Here is a 24,889-nt window from a genome sequence, read left to right as displayed (position 1 = left end):
ATAGTCTGTGGTGAAATACTTAACACTTTCCTCAACTCAGTAACGAGCAAAGGATGCTCCCAATCCCCTTGTACTGGAGAGTCTGGCCATTGCACTGAGACAAGAAAAGAAACAGAAGGCATGAAGATTGAAAAGGAAGAAGTAAAACTGTCTTTGTTAACAAACAACATATCATCTGTGCAGAAAAGTCGAAGGAATCTATAAAACCACTACTAGAACAAATAAGTGAATCTAGCAAGGTCACGAGATTAATAGACAACAAACAAATGGATTGTTATATATTAGCAGCTAACAATTGGAAGATGAAATTTAAAAACAATTCCAGGGCTTCGCTGGTGGCACAGTGGTTGAGAGTCTGCCTGCCAATGCAGGGGATGTGGGTTCGATCCCTGGTCTGGGAGGATCCCACAAGCCGTGGAGTGGCGGGGCCTGTGCGCCACAACTATGCTCTGGAGCCTGAGAGCCACAACTGCTGAGGCCCACGTGCCTGGAGCCCGTGCTTTGCAGCGGGAGAGGCGACCGCAATGAGTGGTCCCCGCTTGCCACAACTAGAGGGGGCCCGCGCATAGCAGCGAAGACCCAACGCAGCCAAAAATAAATAAATAACTAAATAAATTTATTAAAAAGAAAAGTAATAAAAACAATTCCATTAGCAATGCTGACAAAAACATAAAAATCTATGACTATATTGTTAATAGATGTGCAAGCCTGTTTTACCTAAGACTATAGAATTGTTGAGAGAAATTTGAAACGACCTAAACGAATAGAGAGATTCACCATGTTCATGGGCTCCACATTGCTATGAGATCAGTTTTCCCGAGACTGATCTATGGATTCAGTGCAATCCCAAACAAAATGCAAATAGGCTTTTTTGAACAAATTTACCAGCTGATTCTAAAGTTTATATGGAAATGGCAAAAGACCTAGAATAGACAAAATAATTTTGCAAAAGGAGAACAACTTTAGAGGACTTACCCTGCTTGCTTCCAAGGTCTACTATAATCCAGACAGTATGGTACTGACAGGAGAATTGACATGTGGACCCAGGGAATGGAATAGACAGTCCAGAAATAGACCCACCCATATATGGTCAAGTGAGTTTTTGACAAAGTTGCAAAGATTGTTCAGTGAAGAAAGGATAGTCTTTTCACAAGCGGCACTAAAACAATGAGATATTCCTACGCAAACGCACAAACAAACTCAAAAATGTCTTCCTTAACCTCACACCTTATACAAAGCTCAGTAATAGACCTAATGGAAAAGCTAAAATTATAAAACTTCTAGAAGAAAGCATAAAAGAAAAATCTTTGTGACCTTGACCTAGGCAAAGATTCCTTACATAGGTGACAAAAAGCATGAGCCTTAAAAGAAAAACTGATAAATTGGACTTCATCAACAAAAAACTTTTGTTCTTCAAAAGACACTGTTAAAAAAAAAAAAGGCAAGACTGTGAGAATATATTTGCAGACCATACGTCTGATAAACTCTGATATCCAGAATACATAACGAACTCTTACAACTCAAGGACAAGAACACAAACCACCTGATTTTAAAAACAGAAGATCTGAACAGACATTTTACCAGAGAAGAGATACAGATGGCAAGTAAGAACCTGAAAAGACGTGTCTCCTCTTACAGAAAGCTGATCAACACGCTCGGTCATGAGGGTGCAAACTGAACTCACAAAGCAAGACCACCAGGCGCCCACACGAGTGTCTGCGATAAGAAAGACCAAGCACAGCACGTGCTGGGAAGCCGGGGAGGACCCAGGACCCTCGCCCGCGGCCGGACGGACGGCGGGGGTGTAGCCGCTTGGGACGACAGTTTGACGGTTTCCTATAATTAAACGTGCACCTCCACCGCAATCCCACTCCTCGGCATCTACCCAGAGGCATGGAGACGCAGTGGGAACGGCCTGTGCAGCCCAATCTGTAAGAGCCCAAAAGAGAGGCCCCTCAATGCCCGTCAGGAGGTGAACGGACACACGAAGGCTGGTCTGTCCACCCGAGGGCACTGATGCTCTCGGCAGTGTAGAAGAATCTCAAAACCTTTACGCTGAGTGAAAAAAGCCAGGCACAAATTCTATGATTTCACTTAATGTAAACAGAAGTGCAAATCAGTGTATGGTGACCGCAAACACGTCAGGGTTGCCTGGGGCCCAGGGCAGGTGGGGGGCTGCGGGTTGCCAAGGGGCCGTGCCAACAGTCAGAACCCAGGGAAACGCACTTTACCCAGGCAGTGCTCACCCGGCGTCAATCACATCACAGCCAAACTGATCTAAAACCCTAACAAACGAGCAATGAGAGATGTTATACAGGCCATCTTCCCCAGTCATCACCCGGTCAAATCACAAATAATGAAAAGATGACCAAACCCATAACTTTACAAGTTTGAGTTTTAGAAACATGTCCCTAATTAACCCTTAAGTTGAAGGGGAAATAAAAACTGAAATTGTAAAAACTCTAGAAAGCAAAGAAAAATAAGCACTTTCTGTCTAAACTTAGGATCCATGGCTAAAACTGTTTTTGGAGGAAAAATTATAGCCTTTAATTTTGAAGAAGAAAAAGAGAAAGTTTAGGAACTTCATTGTTACCTTTAAAAAATTGTTTTGGAGGGTCTACTGAATTTCATAAGGAGAAAAATTAAGGGGTATTATACTATAAAAGGAGATATCAAATCCTCTCTCTCTCCGCACCCACCTCTTTTGCCGGTGACATGATCATATACCTAAAAAACTCATGACACTCCAGTGAAAACCAACCAGAACCAATGATGGAATGTGGCAGAATGACTAAGTGCAATATTTATAGATAAATATTAATTTTTAAAATTTGCCTCATACTATCAGTAACAAGCTAGAAACATAAATGGAAACAATGGTCCATTTACAATGATTATAAATGTAGAAAATAGGAATACGTTTAACAAAGAGACCTATGGCACGTGCATGTAGAAAATATCACCTCCTTAAATGTGACGGCTTTGCACAGACTCCTGAGGTTCCTGATGGGCTGGCTCAGTGTCATGAGGATTCCAGTTCCTCCAGAGTTAATACATGATTGTACGCAACCTGGGTTACGCTTCCAATGGAAACTCCAACAATTCTTTTTTCTTTTTTGGGGGTTTAGATAAAGTTAGGGTTCACGTGGCAGAATAAATGTCAGAGGAGATCTGATCCAGGTGCCTTACGGATGGGAAATGGCATCCCTGCTGTGGGTCCCGGAAACACCTGGAGAGTAACAGTGAGAAGGTCACTGACTGGAGATTTTTTTTTTTTAATTTTAAAAAAAATTCATTTTATTTATTTATTTTTAGCTGCGTTGGGTCTTCATTGCTGCGTGCGGGGTTTCTCTAGTTGCAGCAATTGGGGGCTATTCTTTGTTGCGGTGTGCAGGCTTCTCTTTGCAGTGGCTTCTCTTGTTGCAGAGCATGGGCTCTAGGTGCACGGGCTTCAGCAGTTGCCGCGTGCGGGCTCTAGAGCGCAGGCTCAGTAGTTGTGGCGCACGGGCTTAGTTGCTCCGCGGCATGTGGGATCTTCCCAGACCAGGGCTCGAACCCGTGTGCCCTGCACTGGCAGGTGGATTCTTAACCACTGCGCCACCGGAGAAGCCCTGGAGAGGTTTTAAATGCGGCCATGTCTCTTGCGGGGAGCCCAGGAAGTGCCCCCACAGTGTGGGCGGGGCCGTGCTCCCAGTGGGTTGGGCCGCAATCACGCTCAAGCGCATTCAGAATCCACTCACCCATCCAGCCCGCCGGCCCCTCCCTACATCCATCCCAATAAACTACACCCGTCCCTGGAGGAGCCCCTGCTGAGGCCGCTGACTTGGCCTGTTTGTTTCGGTTGCGGCCCCTGCAAATGGCTGGAGACGAGCTGACCTCTCGGGCCCAGGGCCACGCGGCCACGATGCCCCCATGTCAGGGAGCCCCAGGCGGCCGCGTGCGGGAGGCTCCGCCACACGCTCCGAGGGCCGAGTGCAGACAAGGAGGAAAAAAAACGCTGGGTACGTTTTTATGATTATCTAAAGACAGAAAACAGATTGGCAGGTTACAAACCAGGTTCATGCCAAACCTAGATCCTAAAAAAAAAGCCTGTGTTTTTTTCAGACTCATGGAATGTTCACAAAGAGCAATGAAATGTCCGTCCACACCATGAAGAGGTTCACCTCACAGTCATTATGATGGTCATTATTTAAAACACAGACAAACCAAAACCAACCCAGGGAACAAGTGTCGGCCAGGATGTGGAGAAACCGGAGGCCTGTGCACTGCTGGTGGGAACTTAAAATGGTGCAGCTGCGTGGAAAGCAGTATGGAGGTTCCTCAAAAAATTAAATATAGAATTACCATGGGATCCAGCAAATCCACTTTTGGGTATAAGCTCAAAAGAACCGAAAGCAGGAACACTGAGAGAATCGAAAGCAGATGCACGTGCCCCGTGCTCACAACAGCAGCCTCACAGTAACCCAAAGGTGGAAACAACCCAAACGCCCGCCGACAGATGACGGATAAACAAAGTGTGGCCCGGCCATACAATGGAATACTATGCAGCCTTTAAAAGGAATGCAATTCTGACACGTGCTACAATGCAGGTGAACTTTAAAAATATCATGCTAGGGGCTTCCCTGGTGGCGCAGCGGTTGAGAATCTGCCTGCTAATGCAGGGAACACGGGTTCGAGCCCTGGTCTGGGAAGATCCCACATGCCACGGAGCAACTGGGCCTGTGAGCCACAACTGCTGAGCCTGCGCATCTGGAGCCTGTGCCCCGCAACGGGAGGGGCCGCGATAGCGAGAGGCCCGCGCACCGCGAGGAAGAGTGGCCCCCGCTCGCCGCAACTAGAGAAAGCCCTCGCACGAAACAAAGACCCAACACAGCTAAATAAATAAATAAATAAATAAATAAAGTAGCTATTAAAAAATATATATATCATGCTAAATGAAACAAGCCAGATACAAAAGAACAAATACTGTACGATTCCACTTACACGAGGTCCCTAAAGTAGGCAAAATCAAAGAGACAGAAAGTAGATGGTGGGAGCCAGGGGTGGGGGAGTCAGTGCTTCATGGGGACAGAGTCTCAGTTTGGGAAGATTGAAAAGTTCTGGAAACGGATGTTGATGGCTGCACAGCAACGTGAAAGTACTTAATGCCACTGAACTGTACACTTAAGAATAGTTAAGGGACTTCCCTGGTGGTGCAGTGGTTAAGAACCCGCCTGCCAGTGCAGGGGACACGGGTTCGAGCCCTGGTCTGGGAAGATCCCACATGCCGCGGAGCAACTAGGCCCGTGCGCCACAACTACTGAGCCTGCGCTCTAGAGCCCGTGAGCCACAACTACTGAGCCCGCGCACCTAGAGCCTGTGCTCCACAACAAGAGAAGCCACGGCAATGAGAAGCCCGCGCATGGCAACAAAGAGTCGCCCCTGCTCACCGCAACTAGAGAAAGCCTGTGCACAGCAACAAAGACCCAATGCAGCCCCACTCCCCAAAAAATAGCTAAAACGGCAAGTTTTATGTCATGTACGTTTTATCACAATAAGAAAAGAGAAAATTTAAATCGATTTATAATACCATGTCTCACAAAAAAATGTCAGGCTGCAGAGACAACCTTAACATGTTTTCAAAGTAGGAATGAGACCGAGTGTCTGATGGTGTCAGGAAAGCAGACAGCACGAGAAACAGGGAAAACTGGGAACAAGAGCCCTCCTCCCAACCCTACAGACGTGAAGTTTCTCTTATGCGTTAGAAAACACGGGTGAAACTACAGTCACTGCATTTCTGGGAGCTTGAGTTCGATGCGATGCAAGATCTAATGAGATCTTCGGGGCAGCCAGCGCGCAAACCCCTGGGGCCGTAGGGCCTCACACCTGGGCTCCGGCCTGGGGGCGGGGGGCGGGGGGAGGGCGAGCTCAGCCTACAGCAAGGGCACCGCCCTAAGGAGGCGGAGCTTCAAACACCGCGGACGTGGACAGGCAGGCTGCTCGGGTCGAGGGGACGGGAAAAGGGCACAAAGATACGCGAATTCAGGAAAAAATGCGGGAGAATCAGCTGCATTAGACATTAGACGTTAGAGTGATCAAATAACACCTTTACACTCTATCCATACACTTGAAAACCTGTGTGAAGTAGATTTTCTAAAAAATGTTGTCAAAAACTCAGAACTGTGTCTAAGAATTCACAGATGCATTCTTTCAAACAGTCAAGAAACAGATAATTCCTACGATGTTTAGAATGTTCTTGGAAGGGAGGAAAAGAAGGAAATCCTCCTGGCTATTTCTGTGAAATCAGCACAAGAACGATGCCAAAACTCGGCTGGGGTGGGCCAGGCTCCCACGGAAACAGCAGTGCCAAATGCTAAGCCAGAGATGGGACTGAAGGTTGGCATTTCTTACAGAATTCTACAGAAAAGGTTCGTTTTAGGGAGGCAAAGGTGGCCCGATCAGAAAGCAGTTACGTGCCGACGCTGTCGGGCCCCCAGCCCGCCTGGTGCGGCAGGGGCCGTGCGCCTGTTCCCAGCCCCCGCCCAGGGTCCCGGCACGGCCTCTCCCGTCCTCTCCGGTGGAGGGTGCTGAGCTGACGGGCCGCCCCGCAGGCACGAGGGCAGGGCTGAAGCTCTCGTTGTCCCCGGCCTGCCTGGAACCCGCCTCAGGCGCCGTGGTCCACACACTTGACCATCCCAACGGCAGGCGTCCTCGGTAACACAGCCCATCTTAAAGCAGCTTAATGGAGGCGTAGCGGCCATACTATAAATCACGCAATTAGACAAACACGTACATCCAAGGAGCCATCACCACAGTCAGGATACCTGACACGTCCGTCCTCCCGAAGCTCCTGGTGGCCCCGTGTAATTCCTCCCACCAAACCACGTGCAGACGACCTCTGGTCTCCTCTCTGTGCCCCCAGGTCACTCCCCAGAATCTTATATAAACACAGTCACAGCACAGGCGGCCAGCGTGGGAAGGGGCCGGCTGCTCCCCGAGGTGATGCTTTGCTAAGTGCCCACCGCTCCTTCCCTTTAGGGCTGCGAGGCTGAGCACCGAGGGTGTGTCCAGTCACCGGTAACGGACACTGGGGAGCTTCCAGTTTGGTCTTTGTGGATAAAGCCGCACGGACAAGTCTTTGTGTGCGTGCCTGCTTCATTTGTCGCGGGGGGATACCCACGAGCGGACACGGAGTCGTATGGCAAACTGTTTTCCAAAGTAGCTGTACCATTTTAAACTCCCACCAGCGTGTACGGGGGCTCCCATTTCCCCGCGTTCCCGCCAACACGTGCGCCTAACTGTCCCTGAAGTTCTAACCACCGTGGGGGAGTGTGAAGCAGCCGCCGCATTTCTCTCCTGAACAGGGATGTGAAGCATCTTTTATGTGCTTAGTAGCTATTTTTATATCTTTTTTGATGGAATCCCTTTTCAAATCGTTTGCACACTTTCAAAAATGCACTTTTTATTTTGGAACAATCTTAGATTTACAGAAAAATTATGAAGAAAGACAGTACAGAGAGTTCCCCCGTGCCCCGCAAACACGTAACATTAGAGTAGCGCAACTGTCACAATCGAGGAGCCCACGTCAATAACGTTATTATTAACTGATTTCCATAGTGTCTGCCTGAGGTTCCCTCTCTGTTCTAGGATCCCATCCAGGGACCATATACGTCAGTCATCACATCTCCTTAGGCACCTCTGGGCTGCGACAATTTCTCAAACTTTCCTTGTTTTTGATGACCTGGCCAGCTTTAAGGAGTGCTTTTTGGGAATTTTGTATGTCTCTCAATTAGGATTTGTCTGATGTTTTTCTCTTGATTAGACTGGGTGATGGGTTTGGGGAGGAGGACCCCAGAGGATGCAGTGCCCTTCTCATCCCCTCCCATCCCATCTAGGTCATATTCTCGTTGTGACCTGCCACCTCGATCTCCCAATTTGAGCTGAGAGCTATAGTCCACCTCCTTGAGCCTCTGCCCATTTCTTTCTTTCTTTTTTTTTTTTTAAGTCATGTGCATGATATATATATATATATTTAATAGATTTGTTTTATTTATTTATTTACTTATTGGCTGTGTTGGGTCTTCGTTGCTGCGTGTGGGCTTCCCCTAGTTGCGGCGAGCGGGGGCTACCCTTCGTTGTGGTGCATGGGCTCCTCATTGCGATGTTTTCTCTTGTTGCGGAGCACGCGCCCTAGGCGCGCAGGCTTTAGTAGTTGTGGCTCGAGGGCTCTAGAGCACAGGCTCAGTAGTTGTGGTGCATGGGCTTAGTTGCTCCGTGGCATGTGGGATCTTCCCGGACCAGGGCTCGAACCCATGTCCCCTGCATTGGCAGGTGGATTCTTAACCACTGCACCACTAGGGAAGCCCCTTCTGCCCATTTCTTGATTGGGTTGTTGATCTTATTATTGAATGGTAATTGTTCTTTATATATTCTGGATACAAGTCCAATTTTATTAATCTTCTTAACTAACTTTTTTCATCCCCACCCCCCATTTCATTAATTTCTATTTTGATCTTTATTTCCTTTCTTCTACTTATTTTGGGTTTCATTTGATTTTCTTTTCCTAGTTTCAGATGTCAGAAGTTGAAGTTAAGGGACTTTCCTGGTGGTCCAGTGGCTGGGACTCCGCACTCCTAGTGCAGGGGGCCTGGGTTCAATCCTTGGTTGGGGAACTAGATCCCACATGCCACAACTAAGACCCGACGCAGCCAAATAAAATATAAATAAATAAATATTTTTTAAAAAAGAAGTTGAAGTTAATCATTTGAGACTTTTCTTCAGTTCTATTGAGGTGTTTAGTGATAAAAATTTCCCTCTAAACATGACTTTCCTGAATCCCACAAATTACCTTTTTTAAATTTCCATTCAGTTTACAGTAATTTCTAATTTCCCTCTTGATCCCTTCTTGGCCCCACGGGTTGTTTAGAAGTGTGCTGTTCAGTTTCCAAATACCTGGGGGGAGTTCCCAGGTATCTCTCTGTTATGTACTTCTTGTTTCATCCCAGTGTGGACAGAGAACACATTCTGAATGACTGGAATCTTTTACGTTTATCGAGACTGGTTTTGTGGCCAAGAGTAAGGTCCATCCTGGTAAGTGCCCTGTGAGCTGCCACCTGAAGCGCCTGTAGAAGCAGCCGGCCAGGTCAGCTGGCAGTTTGCTCGGGTCTGTGCACCCTTCTGAGCGTCACCGCCCGAACCTGCAGGTTGTCTGTTTCTCTTCTAAGTTCTACCGGTTTTTGCTCACATGTCTTGAAGCTCAGTTATTACTTGTAGAAATGGTCGGGACTGTGGTGTCCTCTTGATTAACTGGCTCCTTTTTCACTAGGACAGGGCCGTCTTCACCCTTGGTCACAGTCTTTGCTCTGAAATCTACTCTGTCTGACATTGGTGTGGCCCCTCTAGGCTTCTTTTGATTAATATTAACATGGCTTCTCTTTTCCATCTTTTTGCTTTTCCCTTATTTGTGTCTTTATATTTCACGTGGGTTTCTTATAGGCCTCATAAAGTTGGGTCTTGATTTTCTACCCAGTCCAACGTCTCTGCCTTTTACGAGAATGCTCCCAAGAGGAAGAGCAGAAAAAGCCACAGATCAGCAGACACCCCTGAGAATAAGAAGAAGGGACAACCTCGGCTGTGGGGAAAGTTATCCTCAGACTAAACATGGCTCTGATCCCACCTAACAAAGCTTAAAAACAAGACAGGAAAGAATCAAACTGTCTCTAAATAACCTGATCGCATACTGAACAAAGTGAGTATATTTAGGAAAACAAAAATATCCAGCAGTGACAGGGTGAACTAAGTCACAATGTGTGGCATCCAGGGAAAATTTTCCAGGCATGCAAAGAAGTGGGAAAACACAAACCATGACGAGGAAGCACTGACAGAGCTGACTATATAAATACGTATGGTGAAAACATCTAGAACATCAGAGTTAAATGGCAAATGACAAACATGGAATGGTAAATAACAGAAAATTCACCTAAAATGTATAAATCATAAATAATGGCAAATACTGGGTATTCAAAAATTTTGCTGAGTGAATGAAAGATGTTAAATCACACTGTTATCCCCAAAATGTAATTAAAAATGAGATCAACTTTATCCATCCAATCAGCAATAGTTTGACAAAACCCCATGTTGGGGAGCATGTGTGTGATCTGCGTGGTGGAGCCTGGCCGTGGCATATTTTAGCGAGATCTACTTAGAGGGCAGTTTGGAAACGTGTGGCAGAAGATTAGCCGTGCACATCCTTCTGCCATATTGTATTCATGTCAACAAAGATATCGCGTGCTATTGGTACCATGTATAAAATAGATAACTAATGAGGACCTACTGTATAGCTCAGGGAACTCTACTCAGTGCTCTTCGGTGACCTAAATGGGAAGGAAATCCAAAAAAGAGGGGATAAGGACTTCCCTGCTGGAGCAGTGACTAAGAATCCGCCTGCCAATGCAGGGGACACGGGTTCGATCCCAGGTCCAGGAAGATCCCACATGCCGCGGAGCAGCTGGGCCCGTGAGCCACAACTACTGAGCCTGCGCGTCTGGAGCCTGTGCTCTGCAACAAGAGAGGCCGCGATAGTGAGAGGCCCGCGCACCGCGATGAAGAGTGGCCCCCGCTTGCCGCAACTAGAGAAAGCCCTTGCACAGAAACGAAGACCCAACACAGCCATAAAAATAAATAAATAAATAAATAGACCCCAAAAAGTTAAAAAAAAAAAGATACGTACACTGTTTTTTTAGACATAATGCTATTGCACACTTAACAGACTACACTGTAGCGTAAACACATATTTTATTTGTACTGGGAGACCAAAAAATTCACACAACTCACTTCATTGTGATATTCTTTATTGCGGTGGTCTGCAACCAAACCCGCAATATCTCTGGGGTCTGCCTGCACTGGTCTTCCCAACACCCAGCGGGCTCACTCCAGCTAACCCTGTGCTCCATGTCCTAATTCCAGGAGGTCTAACAACTGACGGTACCGTGTTCTAGTTAAACATGCTGGATCGAACGCACGTGCTTATCTACACCGCTTTCCACAACCCCACTAAAACTGGAGCAAGGAAATGTAAAAGTATAATTCCACAAGGACAAACAGAACAGGAGAGGAGAGAACAAGGTAGCCGAGGTATCCAATTTGGGGAAATGGAGAGCAGACGTGCAGGCAGCACCCAAGCAAGAACGGGGGGAGAGGCCAAGCTGATGTGCTGGCAGAACCCAGGACGACTCTGGGATCAGAGGCGCTAGGCCCTGGGGGAGGTGGGGCGCGAGGGAGGGGCTGAGGTCCACATGAGGGGCACCTGCGCTCCACGCCCTGGGGACCAACCACCCAAGCGGCAAGGGGGAATCAAAAACCTGTTTCGCTGGAGAAACTGAACCAGAGCCCCTCCAGGGTCAGAGCAGTCTCAGGCACTGTGGGGGCAGAAGTGACGCATCCACCTGCAGACAGGGGTCAAGGGGATATTTGTTTCCCGAACTTGGGGACCTCGCCAAGCCCCCACCCACTGCCCTGCTCACGGAACCCGCCATCCAGCCACGCAGAATCTGTTTCTGGAGAAGTGCAGCCACGCCCCCCAACAAGACGGAAAGACGCTACCATCTGGGGCTCTCCAAACGTAAAAGCCAGCTTCCCACATGGTTCTCCCACAGGTAAGCCAGAAGTCCCCCACAGCACACAGGACCTCAGCCAGGCTTTCAGAACTCACCCAGAGAGCCCCCAGCAGGTAGATGGCACCCAGACGGGCAAGGGTGCTCAGAGGAGGCAGGACAAGGGCCAGGGGAACTCTTGAAAGGGAGGGCGCTCAGAAGGCATGGAGGAGATTTTGGAAGTTAAAAATGTAAATGCAGAAATGAAAATTCAGCTGAAGAGTTAGAAAATGAAAGTAAGGAAATATCCCAGAAAGTAGAACAGAAGATAAGGAGATGAACAACGGGAAAGAAAACACAAGGAAACAGAGAATCAGAGCAGAGTGGGCCGGAGCTGAGAGGGGCCGGTGAGGGACCAGCAAGGAGGCAGCCAGAGCCCTGTCCCCAGGCTGAGTAAGTGCACCCGAGGGGGATGAAAGAAGACCCACAGCAAGGTCCTGAGAGCCTGAAATTTCAAAATGCCAGGTCAAAGAGGAAACTGTAAAAGCCTCCAGAGAGAAAAGCAAACTGGTCATGTAAAAAGCACTGGAAGTGAGAAGAGCATGGGACTTAATAGCAGCTTTAGAACCTGCAAGACAACTGAAAAAAGGTTTCAAAATTCCCAGGAGGAAATGCTTTAAAATCTACAACTTTATACCCAGCCCAACTGGCAGTTATGCCCCGAGGCAGAATAGACTCCATGGCCCTCCCGCGCCCCCTCTGTTGGAAAGTTCCCAAAGGCCCTGCAGGAGAGGAGCAAGGAGAGGGGCCTCGTCCATGAGGCGGGGACAGCGCACAGTGCTGAGGGGGCAGAATGTGCCCGAGTCCCGGGCAGCAGCTCCAGCAGTTTGTCTGGGACCTTCAACCACGTGGCAATATCGTGAGGGGGTGGGGCTGCTGGAGCACGGGAAGAGTTAGAGAGAACACAGAACATCAGACAAACAGGAAACGAGATACGTGTTAACTCAGGGCAAACCACAGGTTCAGGAGGAAAGAGTGTCGTCAAGGCGCCTGTTGCCGAGGGGACATGGGGGGAGGGGAAGGAGGTCTCTCCCAGCTCAGGGCCCCCATCCATTCCAGGAAACTAGCAGAATGTCTGAGATGATCCACGAGCGCATTACTGAGGAACAGCGGGGACGTGTCCACAAGGACCGCTCCTTGCTGGCACTTTCCGTTCCAATGGGCTCCTGGGGTCTGGATTCGAATTATACCTGCAGCCCCGCCTCTGCCAGGAGGATGGGAGGAAGGTGGGCAAATATGTACAAACTGTTCCTGGAACTTGGAGTTAAGTCTGTACTGATTCTGTAGCTAATCATCCAAAGGGCGAGTTTCATCTAAACCTGTCTACACAACAGACGGAAACTTCCCTGAAACACGCACTGTTCAAAGAGCTGCTGTCAGGAAACAACGCTGTCCAGCGTTTTCTGTCTAAAGCTGTTTTAAACCACAGTCACCGTGGCAGGCTGATCCTCCTCCCCCAGCTTTGGAATAGCCAGCTGACCCCCAAACTAGTTCTAATAAATGGACAGCATAAAGAACTTTGCAGAGTCTTTTAAAATTAGAAATAGATCTGAAGTCATTTCTCCTGGAAAAAAATAATATTATTTCAAATAAGTAATGAGTGATTCTAGCAGATGAGTTTGAAAGCAATGCGGTGTCTCAATTTTCCATATCACTTCTTTATGCTTTTCTGTATTATTTCAATTCCCTACAATGAACATTTATTAGTTTCATGGTAGGAAAAAAACCCACTTTCATGTTAAAAAAGAAATGTGGATAAATACCTCAACAAATTGAATGCAAAGATAAAAATACATTTGTGTATTAAGAAAACATGGGCTGTAATACCAATCCTCCAGATCGAAATCACAAAGAACAGAGGTGGGTGTGGGTGAAGGCCGGACGGAGGAGCTCACAGAACTGCTGGAAGGACTTGGCAAGAGCTTGAAACACACAGCGTCGCTCCTGACAGCAACAATTAGAGCTTGAATAATATTTTCAAAGGGCGTGCAGGTTCCAAAACACTGCAGAAGGTTTTTAAAAAGAAAATTTAGTCCATGTATTAAGATTAAATAAGTGAAATAGCAAGGAAGCATTTTAAAAAGGTGAAAGTTAAGGTGACACAAGTTGGATCAGACGTTAATTGTGATGATACACATTCAACAGTTAGTGTTCTTGCAAAGCGAAACATAAAGCGACGCCCCTCAAAGTCGCCCACCCCGCTGCCCTGTGGAGGGTGCTTGGCCTGAGGGGCCTGTGGCCGGGGTCCGCGGGCACCGCCTGCCTGGCCTGCGTCAGACTCTCCTCGACACCCCGGGCCAAGGAGCAGCCAAACCTGCCTCGCCCCCGTCCACTGCCCATCATCCACTGCCCCGGGGCCCGGCTTCCGAATGCCTGCCTAGCCGCACTCCCACCCGCTGGCCAAGCTCCAAAGGAACCGGAGGAGGGCGAGTGGGCTTTCTGCCTCATCCTAGCCGGCAGACAGGGCCCACCCCCTCCTGAGTGTCTCTGCCCAGCCCTCGGGGACGGGAGGCACAAGGCACGGGCCCTGTCTCACCCTGCTGACCACCATGCTCTGGCCCCAGGCCTGGCGGCCTCGCCTCCTGAAGCTGGCCGAGGGGCACGGCCGGGGGGCTGGCCGGCTGGCTGGTCACGTGGAAGGTCCCCGCTCTAGTCTTGACTAAGTCAGACCCCGGCCTGCACTGCCCTCATCTTCTGCGGTGCTCCTCCTGCTTCTGTGGCCTTGGAAACCTCTCTTGCTGGTCTGGGGCACCGGTCCGATGTTCCACACCCGTCGGGGAGAGGCCCCAGGCCACCGCTGTCCCTGCCTGCTAAGCCGGGTGCCAGGTGGCGCGTCTGGTCTTGGCTTCAGGAGGGGACACATGGAGACAGAGGCGAGATGAAAATGCCGATTAGCGAGTCCAAACAGAACCAGGATCTGAGACAGATGGCGCGGCCGCCGGCTTCCTCGCGCCTGGACCCCAGCTCCCCTGCGCTCACCCGCTGCCCAGTCTGCCAGGGGAGGGGCACAGGGCCAGGGGGAGGGGCCCGGGCCCTGAGGCCACCTGAGGCGGGAGCAGAGGCTCGCGAGCTTCTGCCCCCCAGCAGCCCCTCCTAGCCACCTCCACGCAGGCCCAGTGCCAGGTGCACAGACCCCCTTGACCACAGCCCGATGCACAGCTGGGGTGGGACGGCGAGGCACGGGAGCACCGGGGTGTTACCGTGTGGGGACTCAGGGACCCGGCCGTGTCTGCTCCTGTGCAGGGCGGGCTCCGCCAGCAGGGTGTTGGCAGGCAGCAGCCTGTGGACCAGGCGCAGAGCAGACCCATTTCCAGAGGCTTCCTTCTGAAGGACGCTAAGCGCAAGATGGTCCTCGGCCCCAAGGACCCTCCAGGGCCTGAGGCTGGCAGTCTGCTGGGGCTCTGCCCTCACCTTCTGTTAAACTGTTTCTATTCTCCTTGCTTCCTCCTCCTGCCCGCAGCCCTTGCTCTTCTTCCTCTCCCAAGAGGCCCCCCACCTGTGGCCTTCCCGCCAGTTCTTGGGCCGCTGGGGGCCACAGGGTGAAGGCAGAGGCCTGGGGCTGAGGCGGCCTGGGGGGCACGCGATGGACAGCACCCTCTTGGTGAAGCCCACCTCCCAGCCCAGGAAGCAAAGCTCAGCACGCGGCTCTGACGTTTCCACTCGGACAAGGCCACGGCTTTCCCAGGGAGATGTTAGGGGCAGCCATTAGCACCGAAAGATGCAGAGCCGGGGCTGCTCCAGCCGGCTGCCCGACCCCAGCAGTGCTCGACCTTCCGAGTCGCAGTCTGCACTGGCACCCAGCACCCAGCACTAGCACTCAGAATCCAACCCACTGCACCCTCGTCACCCAACATGCAGCACCCTCAGAGCTCAGCGCATAGTACCCAGCACCCAGCACTCAACATGCTGCACTCAGCACCCAGCACCCAGCATTCAGCACCCAGCACTAGCACTCAATCCAACCCACAGCACCCTCAGAACTCAGCACAGAGCACCCAGCACTCAACATGCTGCACCCAGCACCCAGCACTAGCACCCAGAACCCAACCCTCAGTACCCTCAGCACACAACACGCAGCACCCTCAGAACTCAGAACGCAGCACGCAGCACCTGGCACTCAGTACCCAGTACCCTAAGCCTTCCGCTGGCCCCCAAGGAGGGGCCTGGCCTCAGACACGACAGTTCATGGTCTAGTCCAGGGGACCAAAAGGGACCCATAGGGTGGGACGGGGGCTCTCCCCAACCCTGCCGGGCTGCCCCCCTAAGAAGCAGCCAGAGGTCCTGACTGATCCCTGCAGGGGTGAGAGAAGCCGCATTCTACCCTGTCCAGGAGATGAGAACAGTGAGGGCAAAGCTGGAAAACAGTGATCTGTACAGAGCCCAAGCACAGGCAGGCCAGGAAGAGGCTCTGGAGGGACCCCAGCCAGAGTCCCCCGCCCTCCCCGCAGACAGGATCCGGGGGCTCTGAGCAGCCGACAGCCAACGGCAGGAGCCTCAGGAGGACCCCATTCTCCTCTCCTCTGCCACGTGGAGCAGGAGCCCCGAGGGGGGCCGCCCTAGGGAGGGGCTGCTCGGAGCTGCCAGGAGCCCCCTCCCCTGATCTGCTTTGACCTGGGTTTGGGTTCACGAGGCCAAGGTCTCTGAAACTTTGTCAGCATTGGGATTTGCCTGGACTTGATGCTGGCTCTGAGGTTTTCATTAAGTCCCCGCCTGCTCTGTAAAATGTCCCAGCATTAGATGCAGGGCGACCCGGAGCCAGCCTGGCAGCCTCCGATGTCAGCACAAGATTACTGAGAGCTCGTCACGCAGGAACTATTCAAACAAGCGCTTTAATCCCAACCAGAACTCCTCGCCAACCAAGGCAAAAAATAAAAGACTTCATGCGTTGAAGCGCATTATATGCAGTTTATTCCCTGGTTGGGGCTAAAGCATTTATAACTGAGTGGCGGCTGAATCACCAGGAGTGCCCTCTCCTGAGGGAAGGGCTGTCCAGGGCTTTGGGAGAAAAGGCAGTTTCTCCGAATTGCCCTTTCAGCCTCTACGAGACAAGGGGTAAGAAGCATCTTCACTGAGCCCCATGAAGTAAGCTAGCACTTTCTCAATCCAACATGGCATCTGGGAAGCCCATTCTGAATGAAAATTGGTATTTTATCTTCAAGTATTTGCCAGCCGCCTGTGGAGGAGGAGCCCGGCTCTCAAGGGTGAGCAGGGGAAGGAGGAGGCACCTCTGCCCTCTGAGAGCTCATGGTCTGGGGCTCCTGCACCTGGAAATCAAGGTTTCTCAAGCTGATGCACGCTGTGCTGCCTTGTTTGGAGGGTGATGTGCCTCCTTGGCCCTCACCTTCTTCCCAGACCTTCTTGCCCAAGACACAGCAATGGAAACCATCTACAAGATTCCATAGACACACTCGCCAAGCAGACAAAGGGATTGTCTCCTTCTTCCTCCCCTAAGTGTATACGTGACGCTGGAGCAGCAGCAGCCACTTTGTGACTGTGAGGAGCAAGCTGACTGCTCCACTAGGATGACAGGAGCACAACGAAAGCCAGAGCCAGGTCCCTGATGGCACCGCTGAGCAGCTGAGCCACTTCCTGACACCTCATCATGTGAAAAAAACAAACTTCGATTCAAAGCACTCTCTGTCTGGTTCTCTGTAATCTGAGTCAAAAGCATTTTCCCCAGTGCAGAATTCTCGAGTTTCCCCTCCCAATCTGCTCCTTTCCCTGCAGCACAGCTCAGCTTGTGATGCTCATCCTACCAGATGCCAGAGAACTGGCCTCGCCTGGCCAGTGTCCCAGCAGAGCAGCCCTGGGCATGTGGGAGGCCCCTGATAAACAGAGTGAACCCTGAAACAGACAGACAGGGCAGGGGAGCCTGTGGGACCAGCCCAGGCCTCAGGACCTGGGTCTGGGACAGGATGGGGACGCCTGGCCTCGCCCTCGATGTAGAGTCCCATGGGTGGACACTGGGGGCCGGGACAGGACTGCCTCTGCAGCCCTGACCTGAGGTCCTAGGAGACGAGGCAAGGGAGGGTCTGGGGAAGAGCCACGTCCGACCAGCAGAGACCTCAGGAGCCCCAGTTCTGGGCCCCCCAAGCAGCTGCAGACAGGCCTCAGCTGGGCGCTGTGGAGTTGGCAGCAGGGAAGGGGGGCTCCGGCGGCTGCACAGGAGAGGAAGGAGGCCCCCAACAGCCCAGGGGTGGGGGAGGTGCTGGCCCTGAGAGAGGGGCTCCTCTGCCCAGGGCTTCTGGCTCACAGAGGGGGCTCTCCCTCACGTGAGCCCCGAGGTGGGCGCTGCCCCCCTTCTCCTGGATCTGGTCCCCGTGGCCCCTAGACATCTGGGAACTGATCCCCACGAGACCCCCGAGGTGTCCCGGCCAAGAGCGCATAGCCCACCACCAGCAAGGTGTGGAGGCCCCCGGCCCAGGCTCTCCCGGGGGGGTGTCAGTAGAGCACTTTCCCTCCCTCCATGCAGGTCTGGGTGATAGAGCCCCTGCTGCCCGCACACGCGCAGACGTGCCGGCCTCAGGACAGCGGCGGGTCATTCCCTCGTCCTCCCCACGCACCAGGCACAGGCCCCCTGCCCTCCTGCTCCCCGAGAGAGGGCAGCCTCTCAGCTGAGCCCAGGCCAGCCTCCCTGCTCGCAGGATGGGCCCAGGGCCGACTCACCGCAGGACACCATCCACACTGACCGAGCCCCTGGATGTGGCCAGGGCAGACCTGAGCTCGGGGAGAAGACCCCTTAGGCTTGGGCACTGGGCTGCCTTCCAAGCCCGTCCCAGCCCCTACGGCCCCTGGACCTTTGCATGTACTGTGTCCCATTCTGTCTACTCCTCCTTGGAGCCCACCTCGGACATGCCCTCCTCCATGAAACCCTCCCCTACCCCTCACCAGCCCTGAGGACCTAAGCATGTTCCAGACACAAAACATGCCACACTGAGCAGAACAATGGGACAGACAGCCACGAACCGGGTCACTTGGGCCAAAATAGACACACTGCTCCTGATTTAGTCTGATGGGCGTCTACAGGGACCACGTTAACCTGACAACTGCCCACGCTCTTGTCCACGAGGTAAATATAGCTCCAGGGCCATTTGCCACTTCCTGGTCTTGGGGGAAAACAGTTTCTTCAAATTATACCCTTGAGGACCCTGAGTCCCAGATCTGTGCAGATGTGGCCGGAGGGCCTGGCCCTGGCTCAAGGCCACTTTGCCGCAGACAAGCTCCCAAGCCATCACGTGACTGTGCATCAGTGTTTTCTTCTCTTGGGGATGGAACGCTGGCTCATTTAAACGTGGGGGTGTGTTGATGGATCTCAGGAGGCCCAAGACCCGTCAAGTCCTCCAGGACGTTTCTCTCGGGGAGAACAAATTTGCCAATAGCTGCTCACTTTCCTCGACTACTTGGCCCCAGAAGAATGCTCCCTGGCCAGCCCTGAGGGCCCCCAGCTCCCTGGCCTCAGGGCAGACGCCAGCAGAGCCATGTCCCAGGGATCACGTCTTCTGAGTCTGAAGGAACCCAGGCGCCCTGTCAGTCCACGGAGAACTCAGGCCCTAAGAGCAGACACTCCAGGGGCCCCGCCCGGTCCCACGCGGGCTGCGTCGAGAGAGAGGGAGAGAGAGAGGTGGGCCCTGAGCAGAGCCCTCCAATGTCCACTCCAGGGGCCCAGAGGCCGGGCGTCTGCGCAGACCCTGCCATCTCACCTGTCCCTTCCTCTGTGGCCCACGCCACCCACCTGCTCTCAGAGGAACAGCTCGAAGCCGGGAGTCTGCGTGAAGTCACGATTTGGGGCCGCTGGCCTTGCTGAGACGTGACAGGGCAGGACAGCTGATGTGTCAGCACCTGAGTCCCACTGTTCACCACCCACAGCCGGGCCGCGGACAGCCCCCGCCCCCACGCCCGCAGCCTGCAGCCCACCTGCCGGCCCCTCCCAGCGGCCCTCCCCCGCCTGCCCGCACCGCCCCCGGCGGCCCCTTGTCACCACGACGTGACACCTCCGCATCAACCCCCCGTCCCTTCCCTCCAGCAGTAGGTGCCCCCGAGGTCCGTGCCTGCTCCCACGCGACCTGTGGTCCCCAGAGAGGTGGGCTCTGCGTCCGACCAGACAGGCCAGTGGAGGAGAGGGCCCTCAGCAGGGCCCCGCGGCGGCCACAGCGGCAGAGCCAGAAGCCCGCCGGCAGGGCAGGGGCCCCAGTACGGGCTTGCCCGGGGCCCAGCCCCGCCTCGTGGTGCCCGGATCGTGCCGACAAGCAGGACGGACGGGGCAGAGGCTGCCGGTGGAGCGGAGACCAGACGACTGAGGGAGTGAGAGGCGTGCGTGCCCTGGACAAGCCCCGTCAGCCCTCCCCGGAACGCTCAGCGCTCGAGGGCGCTGGAGGGGGGCTGAACACGTCAGGGCCAGACGGGTGGAGGCCAGAGGTGTGGAGGGCGTGCACCTGTCCACGGCCCTGCAGGTCCCAGGCAGGTCCCAGGCTGGGCTCCTCCTAAGAGCCCCAGAGTGGACAGGCTGGGCAGACACAGGCCTGCGTCTCGGGGGCTGTGGGCGCCCCGTCTGTCTGTCTGTGTGACACGGGATTCCTGAGTCCCGCAGCTGCTATCCCCGCCAGGCGGTCACCTGGAAACCTCTGCCCCAACAAAGGGCTTGCCTGAGATGCAGGGCCAGGCAGATGGCCCAGCTTAATTAGGGCACACAGAGTCTTGTCCCCAGCGCGGCAAGCAAGGCCTGCCCGGGGCTCCCTCCAGGCCCGTCTCTCCCCTCATGTCCGCTGTGAACCTTTCTCTGAGTGAGTGTGTGTGTGTGTGTGTGGATGTGCCTCTGCTTCTCGCCCTGACTCTATTTCTCAGTTTGTTTCTAATACATCCCTGTCTCTGTGTGCCTCTCTGTCTGCCTGTCTCTCTGTTTGTCTCTGTCTCTCTCTACCTGTCTGTCTCTCTATGTCTATGTCTGTCACTGTCTGTCTCCCTGTGTCTGTTTTTCTGTCTCTCTGTTTCTGTCTCTCTGTTTGTCTGTCTCTGTGTCTCTCTGTCTCCCTCTCTGTCTGTTTCTCCTTATCTGTCCCTCTGTCTATGTCTCTCTGTCTGTCTGTCTCTGTCTACATCTCTTTGTCTGTCTCTCTGTCTGCCTCTGTGTCCTGCATTTACACTTCCTGACCTGATTCCTCAGGTTCCCCAGTCTCCATCTCGGCCACCCCGTCTTTTCCATGGTGCTTTCCTTGGCTGTCCTGCTCTGAGCCTCTGATCCCCCAGCCGCCTTCCCTGCCTGACCCCCGCAGCCTGGCTCCTGCTGTCCCGCTCCCTCACCCATCTCCCTCCGGTCCCGTTTCCTCACATCTCTGTGTCTCCAGTGTCAGAGGCATTTCCCTTCGTCTTTTTCTCGGTCTGTCTCTGGCCGTATCCCCTCTGAGTTAGCCTGTCTCTGGACGGCATCCGGGGTTTGTCCCGCCCCTGTGTCCGGGGCTCTGGCCTGTCTCTCTTGGAATCATCTCTTGGTCTCCATCTGTCTCTCACCCACACTCATCCGGAGAGAACAAAATGACGCCCACCGGGGGAGAGAAAACACGGCAACAGAAAGCAAGGCCTCACCTGGAGCAGCGCCTGCCCCCAGCAGCACTGGGGTGCGAATGGGGTGGGAGTTGGGGGGAACGCCGGGTCTGGGGCCCCAGGGAGTAGCTCCTGCCCGAGAGGCCTCCGCTGGCGGCGCCCAGGCTCCCACATCGCTGGTGAAGCCGCCCTGTCACCGCCGCAGGAGAAACTTTGGGCTGACACGGAACAAAGGGAATCCAGGCTGGCAATTACCCAGCTAATTTCAGCTATGCAGACAGCGAAATCAGATATTTCAGTTTTCTTACAAGCCCACCTCGGGGCCTGAATTAGCCACCTAATTAATTACCTGTGACAGCCTGGGACTGGCTGGGTGCAGCCTGGGTCCCTCCTGGTGCCAGGATGCTGCTTGCCCCTGAATCACGTTCCAGTGACGTAACCATTATAATTAGACTCGACCTGCAGCCTATCCTTGACCACGAAGTCAGGAAATGTGGCCCTGGGCCAGGCCCAGACGTCTTTCCATTTAATTTGTGTTGAGTGGAAATGCAGTCACTCTCCAGGAGACAAGCCCACCCGTGGGGCTCCTGTCCTGGGCACGGTGGCACTGGTCCCTCTATCCTGCCCCTCGTTCCTAGCACGAGAGCCCCCATGGTGCCCCACCTCTGGTGAAAAGCTCTCCATCACTCCTGCCAAGAGGTGGCCTTGTCATGCATCACCCGACACGTGCCCGGCTGTGGAAGGCATCAGGTCAGGGTGTGACCCACAGAGGCCACGTATGGCCCCAGGGTGGTCCCGTCGCACAAGGAAGACATCTCTAATGGCAGAATCAGGCAGCGGCCGCTGGCTCCCATCACAGGGAGCTCCCAGAGCTGGCGCTGCACCAGGGGAGCCAGGGTGCACAGGGCCGGCCCCGTGGGCCAGGCTGACCAGGATGCAACTGTGCCAGTGCGGACCTCGATCCACTCCCCCGCCCACCTTCTGGGCCAGGGTCTCAGCTCACTGTCCTACATCATCTTCCTCTCCTGGGCCAGGCTCTCCGGCTGTGGTGATGGCCTTGACCCAAGGAGGCACAGGATTCCTTTCAAAAGCATCAGCAGGGTTGGAAGGGGGGTCCCCTCCCTCAACACACAAAGAGGCTGCACTGCCTTCACGGGGGCGGGGAGGTGGGGACGCAGGTGGGCACACACAAGCTACCCGGGGCCTCTTCTCTCGTCCCCTGTGCTCAGCCAGCCCCAGCTCCCTGTGCACGCCGGCGGCCCCTCCCTCGTGACACCACGAAGTCCTTGCTGGATGCCACAGGGCCAGCTCTGCTCCTTACCCTCACTCTGCCTGCTGTGGCCACTCTGCGGCCTCCTGCACCTCTGCTCCTCAGAAGCAAAGTCCCGTGGGGGGCCACCGGATCTGACCAGTGAGACTGACCCCTGGCGCCCCCTGGGGTGTGCTCCCGAGGCCGACGGAGGTGCCACTGCGCAGCACCATGTGGGGGGCTCCGCCCGGCCACAGCGCACTGGCCTGCCTCCTCCCCCACCCCCAAAGCTGGCCAAGGGGATTCAGGACGCACTGCCTTTGGCCCCTCCCTGTTCGTCCCCCCGCCCCACCTTCCATCCCCGGTCCAGAGGGAGCCTGCAGGTGTGATTGCAGGGGTTGTGTGGTGAAGTCCGACGGTGACCATGTGCTGCGTGAGACCCCGTGTGTCTGCGTGCTGCTGGGTGTGCAGGGTGCCCCCCTCTCCCTACCTCCCAGGGCCTGTTTCATCACGAACTCCATGGTGACAGCTTTGAGTTCTCAGCGGCTCCTCGGAGGGTCACAGCTCACATGCGAATGTGGCCAGGAGTTCTCTGCTTGGGGAGAGGACATGATCACAGGTCACCAGCGGGGCTGGGGGAGGGCTTCTTCCTTGTCCCCTCCCAACTTCCCCTAGGAGCAGGTCTGGGGTGTGAGAGAGCATCATTCGTGGTCCCCCCAACACCTGGAGGCTGGACCTCAGCATGGGACAGGCACCTGGGTCTGGGAAGGTCCCTGCAAAGCGGTCTCTCTGGGCCCCTGGGGTTTGTGAAGCCGGCGTCCGGCTGCTACCGCAGGGATGGGGGCGTGCAGCTCTGAAGGAGCCTGCCTTTGAGAAGCGGGGGCAGGCCCAGGGGCGTTTGGAGGTGACTGGCTCTGCTGCCTCTTTGGTGGAGCCCTGGGCCACAGGGGCGGGGACCCATCTAAAGGATGGGAAAGGTCAGTGTGGATGGGACCTGGGCGGGAGCTCCCTTTGGCTTCCGATGGAAGAGTCTTGGGAGACCAGGTTTCACCCAGGGGAGAGGCCAGCACCCACTGCCCCCTGCACACAGCAGAGACTGGGGTGGAAGGGAGAAACCGCAGGGGGCCCAGCCTTCGGGGAACAAATGAAATGGGGGGGCAGACCACCCCTCCACCTGCATCCGCATGGGTGGGGACCTCCAGGGTCCAGGCTAGCTGCAAGTCTGGTGAGGAGGTGCTTCCTGTAAAATCAGCAGCTGCAGTGCCCCCCCACCACACCCGTCTGGTGAGGTCTCTCCTGGAAGGGAAACCCAGGTCCCTAGAGATCCACTGTTTTATGGGGTTTTTTTTTTTTCCTTTTCAGATGAAGGAGACCCGCGTGTGTGCAGGCTGGGGAGGGGTGGGGGGCGGCGGGCGTCCCCCTGCCTCCCCGCAAAGCTCTGGCGCGCAGGGGCGCCTTTGCCGCAAAGCAGATTCTCTTCCAAACTTCTCCCCTGCCTCCTGGTGGGGAGGGAGTCTCAGGGCCCAGCCCTGAGAGGCCGGGGCGCTGCTGGAGCTCCCCCAGTGCTCCCACCGCCCCCCCCCCCCGCACGGCTCAGGGCTCCCGCGGCCGCCGCACCCCTTGGCTTTGCGGGCGAGCGAGTTGCCCGGCTCTGCCAAGCGGCCCTCAGGCGGGAGAGCGCCAGGAGAAAGAAAGAAAGAGACAGAGGACGAGGGAGGGGAAGGGGAGACGCGAGAAGCAGGAGACTCGGAGAAGGAGCAAGAACGAGGGAGGGCGCGGGCCGGGACCCCTGGGCCGCTTCAGCACCGCGCCGGCGGACAGCGCCCGCCGGGGGCCGACTGAGCGCCCAGCCCGGGCCGGGTAGGGGGCATCTGGGGCCGAGCGCCCGCCCTGCGGGTCCTGGGAAGGAGCTGCGCGCGGGGGCGCCGGTTACCTTCCTGGCGCTGGGGCCGGGGCGCGGGCGGGCGGTCAGCGGCAGAGCGCGCTCGGGCCGGCCGGGTCCATGTGGCGCCCCTGGAACTGCGGCGGCAGCTGAAGGGCACCGCGAGGAGGGCGCATCACATGTAGGCGCTCCCCGCCCCCCGCCCGCGTCCGAGCGTGACGAGGTGGGCGGGGCCGCGGCGGCTGGGCGGGCGCCCGCGGGAGGCGGGGACCGGAGGGGCGGAGCCGCGCCCCCCTTACCCTCCGAAACGCTGCCCCCGGGCCGGATTCGGGGGGGATCCCGGGGCGCGAGCTCGCGAGCCAGCGCGCACGACCCCGGCCCACCCCTCAGTCCAGAAGCCCAGATACTGCCCCCAGCCACCGCCACCCCCTCTGTGTGGACCGGGCGGGGGCCGCCCCCCCAACGGCTAGACAAGGTCCCGCACTCCCATCCGCTTCCGCCCGTGCGGGGCACCTAGCGTGCGGACGGATACGTGCGCAGCGCCAGTGAGCGAAGTCCTTTCCCGTCTAGCCGCTGTCGGGGGCAGCTGGG

At 54.8% G+C, this 24,889-nt stretch overlaps 1 protein-coding gene across 3 annotated transcripts in view; it reads right to left on the bottom strand.

Annotated features, from left to right (window-relative positions):
- The window catches only part of CPLX1 (complexin 1), a 38,776-nt gene that overhangs the window by 13,575 nt on the left and 312 nt on the right, over positions 1–24,889 (bottom strand). Inside the window, exons 1-2 of one of the 3 annotated variants that reach the window (XM_057547052.1) lie at positions 24,350–24,503; positions 22,907–23,011 (exon numbers count right to left, since the gene is read on the bottom strand). In XM_057547052.1, coding sequence (XP_057403035.1) covers positions 22,907–22,937 — 31 coding nt within the window. In that variant the 5' untranslated portion in view covers positions 22,938–23,011; positions 24,350–24,503. Of the gene's footprint in view, positions 1–22,906; positions 23,012–24,349; positions 24,504–24,889 lie in introns of those variants that run through there. The other 2 variants (XM_057547053.1, XM_057547054.1) reach the window with 2 other exon arrangements.

The sequence above is a fragment of the Balaenoptera acutorostrata genome, chromosome 5 (assembly GCF_949987535.1).
Source record: "Balaenoptera acutorostrata chromosome 5, mBalAcu1.1, whole genome shotgun sequence".
NCBI classification, from domain to species: domain Eukaryota; kingdom Metazoa; phylum Chordata; class Mammalia; order Artiodactyla; family Balaenopteridae; genus Balaenoptera; species Balaenoptera acutorostrata.
This window is presented reverse-complemented; position numbering and strand designations above follow the sequence as displayed.